At 34.1% G+C, this 17,487-nt stretch overlaps 2 protein-coding genes across 2 annotated transcripts; both read left to right on the top strand.

Moving 5' to 3' along the window:
• The first annotated feature begins 5,486 nt into the window (after positions 1-5,486).
• LOC144363127 (WD repeat-containing protein 55-like) lies at positions 5,487-10,976 on the top strand. The gene is made up of 5 exons (XM_085498233.1): positions 5,487-5,645; positions 8,484-8,557; positions 9,361-9,455; positions 9,898-10,058; positions 10,929-10,976. Exons 1-5 carry the CDS (start codon positions 5,487-5,489, stop codon positions 10,974-10,976), a joined length of 537 nt encoding a protein of 178 aa, XP_085354359.1.
• Positions 10,977-10,978: 2 nt separating this feature from the next.
• On the top strand, positions 10,979-13,288 carry LOC146746610 (WD repeat-containing protein 55-like). The gene is made up of 4 exons (XM_085498232.1): positions 10,979-11,055; positions 11,996-12,095; positions 12,280-12,449; positions 13,279-13,288. The coding sequence occupies exons 1-4, from the start codon at positions 10,979-10,981 to the stop codon at positions 13,286-13,288; spliced, it is 357 nt and encodes a 118-aa protein (XP_085354358.1).
• The last annotated feature ends 4,199 nt before the right edge of the window (positions 13,289-17,487 follow it).

Raw genomic sequence — 17,487 nt, 5'->3', positions numbered from 1 at the left:
TTTTAAGAAATCTGCCCGACCCACGGGGGAGATACTGATATTTCCCGCCCCCTACAAAAAATAGAAAAAATCCCCTGCACTCAACAAAAATCCCTTGGACCAGCTTTTCCGATGAACAGCTCCATTTGCGCACCTGATTGTAATACATTAGTAATGCCGGCGCCAGTTCCAACAAGCTGCCTCGTCACCAGAAACGAGTGTTTATTCGTTCAACGTCACTGACATTTTCACTTTTAATTTGTAGCATTTATTTACGCTCTGAAAGCTATAAATTTACACGTCGAAATATTGAAATTATGCACATTGTAAAATATTGTTTTCTTAATTTGGAACAAACTAGAAACAATTTCCTATTAGGTACAAATCATGATTAATATTTGTTGGAAAACATAATACGGAAAACAAATATTTTGGTCTATTAACTTAATCCATGATATGCTCGATTGCATGTGAATGTCATGGCCTACAAGCGGCCGTTTCTTAAATCATGTTGATTGTTTCTTATATAATAACCGGTACTGTGAACAAACTTGAACAATGGCAGATGTTTCATTTGGTCAACGTTATGTTGCGATTCGACACAAGATGGCCGACTGTAGAATATTTTTTTTAAATCAATTATTAAATGCATATTGCATTTTATGCTTCATCATGAAGATTTCGTAAGCATATATAATTTCAAAAGGAAAGAAAACTTCTTGTTTGTTTTAAATGTTAGTAGGAGGCAAGTTGGATCACGTGGCATCGATAAGTGTCTACATATCTGCATATATCCAGCGTAACCTAACACCTATGTTTTCTCTGTCGTGGCGTAACACGTACATATCTCCTGCGTGACCTAACACCTGCGTTTTCTCACGCGTGACGGGGTGAAATATGGGGTGAGAATACTGCCAAAATTAGCTTGGTGTCATTATTTGAACATTCTTTAGTTGTTTGGTCTTTATTTGGAACCTTGTTTGGTTATTATTTGGTCATTATTCGGTTATTTGGTCTTTATTTAAACATTATTTAAGCAATAACCCCCGCCGAAGGCGGGTATACCACGAGATATTGCACAATTCACGACATATATGCACGAGCTGCAGGCAATATTGTGCAATATCATGTGGTATACCCAACTTCGGCGGGGGTTATTGCTATTATATTATACCAGTATATTGACAATTCGATAAAACTAGTAAAAAAAGAGTTTACTTTCATCTACTAAAAGATCATGATTATGGGCCTTGAACATGAATATTTATAAGAATAGTATGTAGTTGTACGCTGAATGCATACAAAAATTACATGCGCAACACAGTTCAAATTGAATACAAACTAATTTTTATTCCACATGAAAAAGAAACATATCCACGTTGAATAGAGCAGCGTAAACACACAAATTAGCATAACAAAGGATGACCTTTCTGACCTTTTACTTACGCACAACGCGATTTGAAATACAGGGTCGTGTTCAGTACAGTTTGGATCATTTAAACAGGGTTTAGTAACCGTGATTTAAACAACGGATTTTCCACGTTTTCATTCCGGTTATTGTACAATTTGGATTGTAATTTGCCCATTGAAAGTACAGTTGTGAAATAAACCGGTTTTGTAACTCATCATTCCTCAGCTCCTGCGAGCGAGGTTATTTGTAGATATGTTGGCGATCGCCGCTGTGTCTGCGGAAGTACTATGGGAGATTGCATGATGGGAGTAAAAAGTCTTTTGATCAGTAAGATAATTTTAGAAAAGTGAATACTAGAGTGACTGTGAAATAAAGGTTGGTTTTAAATATAAAACATTATGGAATCTGGATGAAATAATGAAAGGCAATTGAACGGGTATGAATGGGCAGTAATATGGCAAGAATGCAAGGTCAGAATCCGGGGGGGGGGGTCAAAACACGTCACAATACATCCATCATCATCCATCGGCTGTCAACAACTATGGATGCAGTAAAAGTCTTGATTTGCAGTTTGCGTGAATGGCTGGGGAAATAATTCATGCCAATTCTGTGCTTCAGTAAGAGTATTTGTTGCTTTTTTGTGCAATGGAAATTAATACAAGAAATGCTGTCAAAGAACATTTCCTTCTAGTAAACAAAACAACCCTGGGACGTTTATCTTGAGAAATTGAGAAGACGAAAATCTCTTGGGACAGTCGTTTTTGTGAAACAATGGACATACTTCTCCAGGTCTCCAGGGTATCAATGGTAGTTTTGATTATTAGAAGAGGGAAACTGCTGCTTTATGGAAGAGCAAATTTCAATGTCATTGGCCACAGTAATTCTAAATCGATGTTGGTTTTAATTGGTGTTACCTGGTGTAGAAGTAATAACATCACTATGTTTTCGAGTTTAATAGTAAATTATTAATATTAAGAAATTAATAGTAAATGGTAGACAGGGCAATTAGGACAAATTAATAATTAATACAAACGTCATTTATATCAACTTGGAAAAGTGAATTACAAAACGACAATCAATCAAAACAAAATGAAATACATGAATAAATAAATTAAGAGCATACAAAGAATTTAAAAAAAAAACAATTTTGCTTTTGAAACCTACCTTGTTACCCTGCAAAATATTGAGATGCGCGAAAATTTAAATAACTCCGCCTCAGTGACTATAACTTGAACACTGAGACTGACAGACACAACGGAATACCACTTGCTAATAGATTATGTATCCTTTGTGATCAGAATCAAGTAGAAGATGAGTATCACCTAATGATGTCATGCAAAACTTATACCCCCGATAGAAATGTCTTATTTCAAAATGGCAAAAACCAAAATTTGTCACCAAAGACACAATTCATAGTCTTGCTAAACAACAGTGGTCTTGCACTCCCTGTAGCAAGATACCTAAAGAAGTGTTTTGAAATAAGACAGCAACCCCAGTGACAATTTTCTTTCCCAGTTTAGTTTTGCATTTTTTCTATCATTGTATAATAATTTAGTCTTAATATTTTCTTTCTCTGTTACAGTAATGTAATAGCTTAGTTTTTTGTATGTTTTTATTTTATTTTATTTATTTAATTTTTTTTAACCTTTTATTCTTTCTTAAATTTGTAGCCATTGCCAATCCATCCGGGCAATGTGTAAGTGTTAATAAAATTAATATTATTTAATTACTGACCCCGCACATTAGTGATTGGCCTTGGATAGTTGAAGAGATTTTTAAATGGGCTACTCGATAGAAGTATTCGCCGTGACTCAAGAATTTTCATTCGGGTTTACACAACGCTTACATGTTTAATGTCTTGTTTGTATTTGCACAATGTGAAAGAAGCGTTTATTGTCAAAATGTACTAGTATATGGGTGGTTGTATGCATATTGAACTATACAAAATTTGAAGTATGTCACCAAACTGTACGTTTTGACGACTCGTATGCAATTGTAAGAGTATTTCTGATATCTCACTTATAAATGTTATGGTTTGGTTAATAATTTCCTGGAAACTGATCCGTGGTACATCGTGGCCATTTCACAATGTAATCTCATCCTTACAATTAATTTAATACAAATTTAGTATATTAGTCTTATTTGTGACTCGTTGTTCACATAACTTTGTACTATGGTATTGGTGATATATGAATTGGGTGCCATAGGATGGTACTTGATGGCAACCAACCTAATCAAATATGTTTTTGCATTGTACGAGTGCAAAATACGTTATTAGGAAATTAGGATATTAGTACTCGCTGTTTTATACGCATGCGCATTGACCGATCCTGTCAAATCTCGTCATCTGTTTTGGGGCGTGTCTGGTCGATGTGAAATTGTTTCAGTCATTGGGTAACGGAATTAAGTCGTGTCTATGTGAAAACCGCTGTAAAGTGGCAGTAAAATGAATTTGCGCGGTTTTATCAACATAGTAAACCAAACTTAGAACTCGCAATACTGGTGCAGACGACTATGGTCGAACAACCATGAAAAATAAATGGCGGGACTTTGGTGTTGCAATTTAGCACAGAAATAAAAAAGACACGCCCACAGTTGGACAACGAATCATTTTATTATTGGTAACGATGTACCACGGATCATCTGCACGTCCTTTGTAAACACCACGTGAACGATGTTCATGAGAGAAACACGACGCACTTGTTAAGCCAGATCGTCTGGTGGCGCCCTACTATTTCATCAATAACCAAATATACTATTATCCTGTTCCCGAATTGGACATTTGTTTATTTGGAGAAATTTCCAATTCTGCGCCAGGTCCTTAATAATTAATGATTCCGCGTATTTATTTGGCCGTTATTTGACAGACGTAAAATGCCATAAAACTACGAACAAAAAATAATGAAAGTCTGTGATTTTCTGTACAGTTTCGATATTTTTATTTCAATTATTTCCATGGGTTAGCAAATTTAGTATTTTTTGGCAAATGTTTAATTCATTATCAGTACCAGTGTGTTTAAAATTCCGCGAATTAACATTATGGCATTTTACGTTTGTCTAATAGCGGCCAAATAAATACGTGGAATCAATAATTACTAAGGACCTGGCGTAGAATTGGAAATTACTCCAAATAAACAAATGTCCAATTCGGGAACAGGATAATAGTATATTTGGTTATTGATCAAATAGTAGGGCGCCACCAGACGGTCTGGCTTAGCAAGTGCGTCGTGTTTCTCTAATGAAGTTGACGCTGATTGTGCACAAAGGAAACCGCACATCCCGTCATTGGATGGCGGCACATCGTGTATGTGGTGTTTACAAAGGACCTAATAATAAAATGATTGGTTGTCCAACTGTGGGCGTGTCTTTTATTTCTGTGCTAAATGTGCAAAACCAAAGTCCCGCCATTTATTTTTCATGGTTGTTCGACCATGATCGTCTGCACCAGTATCGCGAGTTCTAAGTTTGGTTTACTATGTTGGTCGCTCGACACCACACTCACCGCCTCCTTCTCGGTACCGACGCCAAACTCGGCGTCCTGGGGAAGAAATCTACTCGCCACGCCACCTCGATACCTCTCCTTCCCGGAAACATACTTTCCAATACGACGAGACTGATTTCTCTACAAGTTTGGCCATTTAAAATCATGTTCTGGACAAGATTTTTATCAATTAAATGGTCGGCTTTCATTGTTGCTCCAAATCATTCAGAAAATGGCAGCGCACAAACCGCGCAAATTCATTTTACCGCCACTTTACAGCGGTTTTCACACAGATACCAGTTAATTCCGTTACCCAATGGCTGAAGCAATTTCTCATCGACCAGACACGCCCCAAAACAGATGACGAGATTTGACAGGATCGGCAAATGCGCATGCGTATAAAACAGCTGGTACTAATATCCTAATATTCTAATTTCCTAATAACTTATTTTACACTGTACAATGCAAAATACATATTTGATTAGGTTGGTTGGCCATTAAGTACCATCCTATGGCAGCCAATTCATATATTTGATATAGAAATTTGATGGATCAATCGGACCAAAACAAGCAGAACTGTGGCCAAAATGGCTGAAACGTTTTGAACGCTACAGAATGGCTTCAGGTCCCCAAAACAAGACAGAACGTGAACAGGTCAGTACACTACTGTATGCTATGGGAGATTGTGCAGATGATATCCTCACAACACTGCGAATTGACGAGGAAACCTCCACATATGAGGATGTGAAAAAAGCCCTGGATGACTATTACCAAGTTTGCTTTGACGTGGTGTAGCTGTGCTATTTTCTATTAAGATTATTCAATACCAAAACAACAAGGTAAAAGACTATTGTTTAACATTTATTTAATAATTCTTTTGAAATCGTGCATTGAAGGTTGATTTGCAGCAACAAAACATCTTCTGAAACAGAAAACAAAACATTTCTCTATTCTACCATATGCGGTGCACTTTACACACAAAAAATGTAAGAGATGCTGGTTTTAAACTGATGTGCTCGATGACAAGAAGCAAAACCAATTTGCTAAGAGAAGTAACATTTCTGTGAATGACTAGTATACCAATTTATCCATATTCACATTTTACTAATTAGTAATCTACATATATATGTAAGTACATACTATAAAACATGTTGAAAAAGCGACATGCAATTTTAGCGAATTGGGGTAAAATGACGTAATAGCGAAATGTTAATTTAGCGAATCCCCTTGTCATGTTTGATTTCCTATTTTCACAATACTTGTCTGTCGCGCGTCAAAACAAATGCGCAGTTATCACCTCTGTGAAAACTGTCAAGTGATTCAACAGGGATTTGAAAAAGCGGGTATCGTTGCTGCGTTACATTCAGAATATTGACCTTTTATATTGGGACTCAAGTACTACTAATTTCCGAAATAATATATCAGTATCACTTCATTTATTTATTTTCATTGAAATAATGAACACAATGAATACGTTCATTTTTTTGTGTTAATTTACTTTTCAATAAAGTATATCTATCATGTCAGTACATTTTTTTTGTGTTGTTTACACAATTTTGAATTTATAATAAAATCATTAGCGAAATCTTGAATTAGCGAATCAGATCTCTCGCTAAATTCGCTAAAAAGACATGCTCACGAAAAAGACATGTTTTTACAGTTTATAAATACATGGGGTCACAGCATGCATGAGCACGTTTATTTTCAGCTTTCAGTATTTTTTAAAGATTTCATTTACTGTGCATTAATCTTTAATTTTGCTGATACTGTTAATACACTTCTTTTTTCACTTTGTTTTTTTATTTTGCATATAAGGTAAATCTACTAAATTTCAATAGAATCCAGTATTGTGTTGTCGAAAATGTGTGAATTTTAATCCCAGCGAATATGAGCAGAATCTATAAATAGTTAAATTGCCAGTTAACCTTTTCACCACCAGTTTCTTGTTTTCATCACAAATTAACAAAATAGTCCTGCACATTCCATCAGAAGATTGGGACAAAAATAGTTGAAAATTGGGGAAACTGGAAATTGATGCAAATTTTGTCTGTTGGCTCCAGAATTAGTGTTCATTTGCAGAAATTGAAGACTATAAGGAAACTGTGCATACAAATTTGGACAAGGAAAACCGGTGGTGAAATGGTTAGGTGTAAATAAATGCTTTTACAGTACTGCAAATATTTATTTATTCTGGCAACGAAGAACAATTTTTACCTTGCCCGTACCATCAAAGATGGAAGGGAAAGGTATATTAAGGGAAAAATTTTGTCCGGCGTTGTCGTCGTTGTTGTTGTCGTCGTTAATAATTGTTATTGTATGCATAATAACTTTACTAATTCTATTCCAAACTTTATCAAACTTGGTCACCTTATTCATCATTATAAAGTCTTCCCTGAGTTTGAACAACAGTCGTCCTGTATGAAAATATCATGCAAAAATTGAGAAAATCTGATAAAATATTTTGACTGTTTCTACTTGACTGATCACTGGTCACATCAAAGGTCACTGATCTCAGTGGAAATATGCATTGTTGTATGTGTTCAATGAAGCAAATGATTTATCTTGTATTAATATCCTCAGAATCCCATACTGGGTTTCAAAACCAACTCATGGAGAGATTGCACAGTGTGATACACATTTGCAAACCTACCAATAAAATCTTTACAGAAAACAAGATGTCAGAAAATCAATATAAGCACTCCTATGAACTGGGTGCCAAACTTTGATCAAGATCTGAAGCTAATAGAAAATCTGTTTAGTTCAAAGTTATCAAATCAAAAACAATACATAAAAAATACATTAAAAGCAAAACTTTTCATCCACATTTTAAAAAGAAAATTATTCTAAAATATATGTATTCTGTATTTGACAAACAGTTCATTCGACAAATGAAAACTCACAGGAATATGTTTCAGCTATTAGAACAGAATGATAGAGTTTTTATAATACTAGTTTAAAAACGCACTTCAAAGATTGCAGTGTTTGAAGATGTAGATTCTCAGGAGGCAACAGTACTGTTGACTTCTCCCTCCACTGGACACCAACTAATTATTTAAGTTGATTTGCATACAAAGCAGAGCTTGCAACATGATAGCTATTCATAAAGGGTGTTTTTTTACTTTTCATATAATACAGTAGTCACACAATGAGGCAGTTCATAGTTGTCTCAGTAAATCATTAATTTTTGACAGACACCTGTACAAAATACTTGGACTAAAGCCAGCTAAAATTTTCTGTTATCTTGCATGTTTTATGAATCTATTCACATCTAAATGCAGCACTTTTTTTTCAATGAGACATTTGTTTTTATACTAAAATATCTGAATTACTTTGAATAAAGCTGGAAATTATGTCCCTTAAAATAATTAAACAAATAAGGCACCAATGTTTTTGTAAGATATTTACATCTTTTAAGGACATTCGGTAGACTGATTCCCCACTGTTGGTTCAACCCCAAAACTTGTTTGTATTCAAAATTAATTATGAAAATGCATATTTATATTGAACAAACTATGATAAAGGGAATTATATTATATAACAAAGGGCAAGGTCACCAGAGTTCAACTATGTTTATTTTCTCTTATTAGGTAATAAGAGTTCCCATGGCAATAGACTGTTATCAGTTTGAGTAGTCATCCATCAGAAAACATTTTTGCAGCTGGCAAATCAGACGGTGAAATCAATATGTAAGTTTTGATAGTGTTTGCAATTACATTTCACCAGTTCAATCAATTTTGAAAGCTCATGTATTTCAAGTACTCGTGGGTGCTGATGTATTTGCGTGATGTGTGAACAAAATTTGTTCTATTGTTATCTCAAAATAATTCATTTAAATAAAATATGGTCATAGCTAAAGATGACGAATTATGTTGCAAAGCGGTGCATTTTAAGTACCAATCAAAAGGAAGCTTCCTAAAGTGGTGACCTATGACCTTCACAGATTATGATGACCTATAACTTTTCTACAGTATGCAAGAAATGATTTTAGTTTGTTTTTAGCTCCTGTGTGCAGAGCAAAAAAGAGACTAATATCATACCAATGTCTGTCTGTGAAAGGATGTGTGAATGTGTCAAATCTTGTTCCACCAACGTCTGTAAAACCACTGGGTGGATTGGGATGAAATGTGGTACACATATACTTTGTGATGAACTCCAGACCTGATTAGATGTTCGAACAAATCTGTGCATATTAATTACCTAATTTGCATACTGATTAAAAACTTGTTTTGTTGATATCCTACAACTGTTTGCTTAAATAGGTTGAAACTTGGTACATGCTTTATGTTTTTGTAGTTGAATGTTGAACACTACTCTGTAATTAATCTGCATGTGTTAATTACCTAATTTTCATACTGACTAATTATTCAGAATGATTTAAAATCTTGGTAAGCATCAAAGACTTTTCACTACACATGGGAGCACTTTCTTGAATCTTTAGTTATTTAGTGTGTATTGAATGATGCATAGAATTTTGTGTTTTCATTTTCAGATTTTCTTTTTCAAATGATGAGAATAAAGTACTTTTAAATCTGTCTCATCACAAGAAGTCCTGTAGGGTCATCTCATTTACAAAAAGTGGGGATCGTAAGTTCTGTCTTTTACAATCATGACATCAAAATTTTAAGAACAGTGAATCAAAAGTTATGGAGGGATATGTTACCAATATGACATGAATCAACTTTTAATAAATAATTTTTTATTACTTTACCATTCAAGAGGAAAAACAAACGTATCTTCTTTTCCATGGACAACAATTACAATCTGAGTTCTTTTGAAAAACTATAAACCTCTTAATTTGAGGTTCTAGGAGTTGTAACAATTTGATGATTTCATGGCATTCCGGAAGACTAAATTCTGCAAAAGTCACTGACACTTTCTTCATTGCTACAAGATTTCACTGATTTGTGAAAATCTGAAATTTGTCATTCACAAAATTAATGTGGTTTACCGGTACTATGAAGGTTCTTGTCATTGAAACAAACAATATATATGGTTGTAATGCTGCTCTCGCTCATTTTCCCATCAGATTTTTTTAGTGCTTCCAAAGATAAATCTATTCAACTTGTAGATGTCACTACTGGTAAAGTTAAACAGAAATTTCTAAATGCCCATACTTGTCCAATTTATTCGTTACTTGTCATCGATGAAAATATTTTAGCAACAGGGGATGATGATGGATTTATTAAAGTAAGTTAATTGAAAATTATTTTCTTAATTTAGTTTGTACATAAAAGTTCTTTGCTATTGTTTTGTTATTTTGGCCACAAAACTATTATTGTGTTGCTGTATCCATAGAACAAATAACATACAAAACATGTGGGGGTTTGATTACAGGACTATTTCATATCCATGGAACAAATAACATACAAAACATGTGGGGGTTTTGTTACAGGACTATTCCATATCCATAGAACAAATAACATACAAAACATGTGGGGGTTTGGTTACAGGACTCTTCCATATCCATAGAACAAATAACATACAAAATATGTGGGGGTTTGGTTACAGGACTATTCCATATCCATAGAACAAATAACATACAAAACATGTGGGGGTTTGGTTACAGGACTATTTCATATCCATAGAACAAATAACATACAAAACATGTGGGGGTTTGGTTACAGGACTATTCCATATCCATAGAACAAATAACATACAAAACATGTGGGGGTTTGGTTACAGGACTATTCCATATCCATAGAACAAATAACATACAAAATATGTGGGGGTTTGGTTACAGGACTATTCCATGTCCATAGAACAAATAACATACAAAACATGTGGGGGTTTGGTTACAGGACTATTCCATAGAACAAATAACATACGAAACATGTGGGGGTTTGGTTACAGGACTATTCCATATCCATAGAACAAATAACATACAAAACATGTGGGGGTTTGGTTACAGGACTATTCCATAGAACAAATAACATACAAAACATGTGAGGGTTTGATTACACGACTATTCCATATCCATAGAACAAATAACATGGTTTCAGTTTAGTTTCAGAGCATATCACGGAAAAGTATGAATGAAGTGTGATTTCTAATTCTCAGTATATTATGAAATTATCTAGCTTTGGGATTCTAGAAAAGAAAAAGTGATCATGGAAATGAGAGAAAATGAAGATTTCATTAGTGCTTTAGCCATAGACGATAAGCAAAAAACACTTCTTGCAACATGGTAAGTAAACCCAAACACATATTTCTATATGTTACTGATTGAATATGGGTGTTTGTATCTAAATACAGGGATCATTTCTCTAGTAGAAGCCCATGTAAATTACAGAGGTGTTTCTGTTATTATAATTTGTAATATTTTGATGATTTATTAGAATTTTAAATAAATAAATATGATGAATAGTAGATAATATTTGGTAATTGTTGTCCTAAGTAACCATGCAAAAACATCTAGACATTTTGAGCAATGTCTTTTTATCGATGGTATATAAGAAAATGTTCAAACGTAAAGAATGACAGAACACATACAATAACTATAAAATGGAATCACTAAAAGATTCCACAATAGAACATGTATACGTCCATCTAATCAACAATCAATGTTACCATAGATACTACCTTTATTTCACATGATTGCTAAATAAATCCTCTGTTTTTCGAACAAATAAAGTGAAAAAATTAAGAGGGATAAAAATAAAAATTGCTCTTCAAAAATTGTAGAACAGTGCAGCAGAATATAAACTAAACAACTATTTCTAAATACCTCTTTTTTTAAAAAGTATACTAGTAAATCATTGTTTTTACTGGACTATTGGGTTCTTTTCCACATTCGGATAGCAAAATCTTTTGAATTTTAAAATTATCAATAATTGCTGTTCAAATATACCACAGCTTTGGGAAAATTGAAGAAATCTTATCAGTGCCTGCTGAGTTGTACTTACTTGATTGGTCATTTTGATGTAAATTTTAGAACAAAGATTAACACTAATTTGCATATGGATAGATGAATAATGGGCTGGTATTTTTAAATGGTCATGAAATCTTCTGAGAAAAACATTTTAATGTCCAGTAATAATATAGATGATTCTATGTATCTACAGATGTTTACTTTTCTTTTTTATCTGCCGTTACTTTGAAACCTTGTTTATTGCTTTTTTTGTTAGTGGAGATGGTACTCTATCTGTTTTCAATATTCGTAGACATAGATTTGATTTGCAGTCTGAAACTATGGATAGTGAGATGTTGGCATTGGCTGTCTGTAAGGTAACCAATTACATTACTACTGGTCAGTATAACAGTGAATCTCATTGGTTGATTGTTTTTATGTGAAATTAAGACTGTTTGCAATTGGCTGACTGTAAGGTAAAATATTTATATACCGTGGAAGACTTCATTCAAATCTTGAGTGTGTATGAAACATGCCAATTGTTTTTTATTGATCTGGAAGCGTGGCCAAAAAATTGTCTGTGGAATGGGCGATGGAGCATTGAATCTTTTTAATTGGTCAGAATGGGGCAATTTAAGTGATCGGTTTCCAGGACATCCAACTTCTATTGATTGTATGGTCAAAGTAACTGATGATATTGTCTGTACAGGGTCATTGGATGGTACTATTAGGTAAGTGTAAAGTTGAGTCATAGTTTAGGTGTTGTACATGTTGAAAAATATTTCTTTGGGTCTCTTCAGTCTGTCTTTCCAAACTCATGAGAACCCATTCGCCATTTCTTGAATAATTCTGGACTGATTTGGGTCAAAGTTGGTAATTGTTTTGTTGACGTTTGACATACTGATTGCTTGATATATTGATACACATCATGTTTATTTTGTGGTTGGCTTCAAAATGGCCAACAAGGCGTTGAGTATTTTCACCGAATAAAATTATAGAAATGTAATTTTCATTCGAACTTATGTTTTACACGTCACTGGAACACATCAACTCATCATGTATGGAATATTGGTTGACAAATATACTAAACCCCCAAGAATGTCAGTAATGTTAGGAATACAATTCTTACAGCTCTTGATCGACTTAGAATCCGAAACAAAAACGATTTGCCCATATATACTGCTATTTTTTCCAGGAAATTATTTTTTTACTCAGCATTCTATTGTTCATGTGTCATTTCAGTTATGGGACAAAGTTCAGATCATTCTCATTTATTTTTTTGTCCGCTTAAAATCCGTTAATCTAAATTGCACGCCCAGTCTGCGATATATGGTCTCACTGATTATTGTGAATACCATAAAGGCAATTATAAAATTAGTTGTTTTGGCAACAAATCCTCTAATGTTGGAGCACTAGTCGGAGCTAACCAACTCAAACACAGTTTGTTTTTTTCAAATTTCGCTTTTATTTATGTGGTACTTCGAAATCCGATTGCAGGATTCCATTGGATAAGATTTCTTACGAACTGAACAAAATCCAAATTTCTTTTTATGCTTATAGGGGTCAGTAGGAGGTTCCCTGCAGATCACGCAGCGTGGACATACACATTTAATACCCAAGTCATAAGGTCATATTTATAATAATAATAACAACACATGGTAAGAAGACGTTAGACATTTCATAATAGGAAATGTTACTACGTAGTGTAGAGTGAGTGTACTGTACACAGACGAATTTTAATGTTCCACTATGTCCGATCATTTTGACATTTTTTCCTCTTACCTATTTTCCCTCTACCTGACTATTATAGTACAAAACGGAATAACATATTAATGAACATCTTCGCTAGCCAAGGTCGAAGTTTATTCGGCCAAGCCTCTATCGTGTAGAGGCCTATATGTTGAAGAAACGGGACCGTGGGATAGGGAGGATGATTAATGAAAAACGACACTTTTCACTTTAAACGAGCAATTAGAATGCCCTTAACCATAGAACTGCAACTGAGTCGAAGTATATCTACAAAAATAGAACAGACAAATTGATTTGACTGATTGTAAAGTTTTGGCGTTGGGTGACCAATCACGAACAACATTGTAAATAGCCATGTATTGAATCCAAAACATCAGACATTCTTACTCACCGATGAAACATATATTAATTATGCGCACAAATAAAGTAATTAAAACATTTGATATACTAGTACATGTGTATATCGTTGAAATTGTCTAATCACTGATGGAAACATATTTATTGTGCATACAAATAAATTAATTTACATATACATGTAATACTAGTTAGTGTATCATTGAACTTGTCTGGTCACTAATAAAATATACAATCAATTGTGCATACCAATAAAGTAATTTACATATACATGTAATAACAGTTAGTGTATCATTGAACTTGTCTGGTCACTAATAAAATATACAATCAATTGTGCATACCAATAAATTAATTTACATATACATGTAATACCAGTTAGTGTACCATTGAACTTGTCTGATCACCAATAAAATATACAATCAATTGTGCATACAAATAAATTAATTTACATATACATGTAATACTAGTTAGTGTATCATTGAATTTGTCTGGTCACTAATAAAATATACAATCAATTGTGCATACCAATAAATTAATTTACATATACATGTAATACTAGTTAGTGTATCATTGAATTTGTCTGGTCACTAATAAAATATACAATCAATTGTGCATACAAATAAAGTAATTTACATATATATTAGTATTGCATTAAACTTGTCTGATCACTGATGGAACATAACATTAATTGTGCATAAACATAAGTGTAATTTACATATATATATATTCAATATACGAGCATATTAATGGACTCATCTGATCACTGACGAAACATGATATTAATTGTGCATACAAATAAAAATAATTTACATATACATTCAATATACTAAGATATAGTTGAACTTGTCTAATCACTAATGAAACATATCATAAAGATTCTAAAATTACAGAAACAATTCCTAAGAACAATTTGTAGAACCAAGGACTAAATATGAAATGTACAATTCAGTTTGGTTCTCTATAATTTTCACTTAAATGTTTTAACTGTAATAATGAAATGAGCAACACATGTTACGTTTCACCTTTCCACAGAGTTCCACGCGCGTCATTCTGTTCCGTAACGTTTAGCAGATCATCCTCTAACTCCGTCAAACAACATGTTGCTGCTACCGACCGCTAGTAAATATTTTCAATCCGCGACTTAAGTGAAACATACTACACGAAAGAACCAGTCGCTATTCTATGTTATTTGACATGTCGAAAACGATGAGCGAAATGTAATAAAACGCAGAAAAGAAAAACGTTCGTGGAAAAGTGAATGGTGCAGTATGCGTCGATCACGTCATATATGGCGTAGCCCTTCTTCTGTCACTAAAATATTGCCAATATTATTTAATAGTCGTTAGCATTACTACATAGTGTGTTCACTTGTTCTTTATTTAAGGGTGTGTCTTCACCGTCAACGTGACAATAGTAGAAATGAGGAACATGGCAGCAATACGCTTGGTATTTTACAAAACTGTAAGTCAGAAAAATAAACACATTATAAATGCAAGTCAAAAAAATGAATATTTAATTTATACTAACCACTGGCGGATCCAGAATATCGGTAAGAGGGGGCGCTTGACGTAGCCGAAGTAGACCTCCGGTGGGCTGGGGTTGTCAATTGATTTGTCAATTTTGTTTTCGCCTCCCTCTAAATCCGCGCGTGGTAACACAGTTCCCGTCCGTGGTGACACAGTCCCTGTCCGTGGTAACACAGTCCCCGTCCGTTTTTTTTCCAGTTTAATTACAAAAGTATATGTGTGCAAAACAAAATGGCCACCATAAAAATATAAGGGAATGGGAAACTGAAAAAGATTTCGATATGTTCGATATGCAAAGAAATATGCTCCACTTTAAATTTGCTTGATCGATCGATGGGAAGTTAAAGGTTAAACATGTGTTACAAAATACTACACGGAAATATAATATCTCAGGTAAGATTTGTTTTGTATTTTAATCCGTACACCAAAACAATTCCAGGCATCCATACAAATGCGGAATCTAACCATGAAAGCAATTCTTCTAAAATGTTTTTTTGCAAACATAACTGCACGTAATTTTAATAGTTTCCCTGTGTAACAATTTGTTAACATTCTATTATTTACAAGGATTCTCACCAAGCAACTGTTAGAATACGATCGTAATTGTAACTGTAACTTTCGCAAATCATAATTATTGTTACATTTACCTATACATTGTTTGAATACGTGATTTTCTGTTCACTACGAGATCTCGCATATTGCGTGAAAGTTGCGGACCGAACATATGCCGCGAAAATCGAACGATTTGCTTTTGAATTTATTTATAGCTCAATGTCGAAATGCTGATCTTCAAATATTGCGTTGAGATGCCCTCATTTCATTAGCCACCATCAAACGTGTATTAATTAATTAAAAAAAAGCACTGTCGCGTTTGTCGAATACCACGCGATGTTTTGACGTTGCTGCGACGCTATGACCTTTGTTCTGTTTTAGTACGATTTCACGCATAACTCGGGATCTCGCAGTAAAAGGAAAATGGTCTATTGAATCATATACTCTACTTTACTGTTTATGATTGAATACTATATTTGTATTACTTAATGTATTCGTGGGATAAGGTTTTTATATGGGATTTGAACTATGGCACAACCCAGACGTTAGTCAGGATACTGAATCAATTGATTTTTAAGATAAGGGATGGGGAAACAAAACGAGTATCGATTACTTACATATGACGTAATTTATGTAAATGACGAAACATGCGCTCATCTATATTCGCTATCTCAATCCCTGTTAAGTCCCTGAAAAGAGAAAAAAGAATGGTGAATCTCAAGCAGAAAACTCATCTTCATCTGACACATTAGTTTTTAAAGCGCGCTGGTCATCGCGCAGCGTGTGTTCGAATTTCATGTAAATAAACAATGTATTTTACACGCGTTGTATAGGTCGCTACGAGTCCCATATCGAACAGGACGCGGTATGACGACTGCCGCCCTTTAATCTGCGATCTGGGGTTCATGAACCTGGTATATACTTACAGGTTTATTAATTCTATCACATCTGTAAAGATATCTACCGAGAGCGTTTCCAATGGATTTCCTGCTAATGATCTACAAAAACAATATTTACAAGAAGATTAACATAATTGGATAAGAAAACGATTTGTTCATACTCCTCCAAACGCATGCGTGTAGCTGAATTTCTGTAAGAGTTCAACGCGTTACGATAAGTCACAGAGAATGGAGATAATTTGAAAGCCCCACATCACCGCGAAATTTAAATAAATATAAAAATGTTTTTGATTTCAATGGAAACAAGTCTACTTTGATATCGCGTTGTTCCCTGAAAAGGTTCTTGGCAAGGGGGTTAAAGCGTGGTGGTCGTCGCGCAGCGCGTGTTCGAATTTCATGTCAATAAACAATGTACTAGTATTTTACACGCGTTGTGTACGTCACTATGAGTCCCATATCGAACAGGACGCGGCACGACGACTGCCGCTTTTTAAATAATGCACGTCTACCTCTCTCAGCACGTTAATTCAATATATAAGGGTACTTACAAGTCTGTTAAATGAACCAAGTTATTGAATATTCCCGGTTGCAACGAAGATAGATTATTTTTTGACAGGTCTCTAAAATATAAATATATTTCATAAAACATTATCTTATAAATATATGCATATATTATATATATGTTGCAG

This window comes from Saccoglossus kowalevskii, chromosome 4 (genome assembly GCF_978046115.1).
Source record: "Saccoglossus kowalevskii chromosome 4, keSacKowa6.1, whole genome shotgun sequence".
NCBI classification, from domain to species: domain Eukaryota; kingdom Metazoa; phylum Hemichordata; class Enteropneusta; family Harrimaniidae; genus Saccoglossus; species Saccoglossus kowalevskii.
This window is presented reverse-complemented; position numbering and strand designations above follow the sequence as displayed.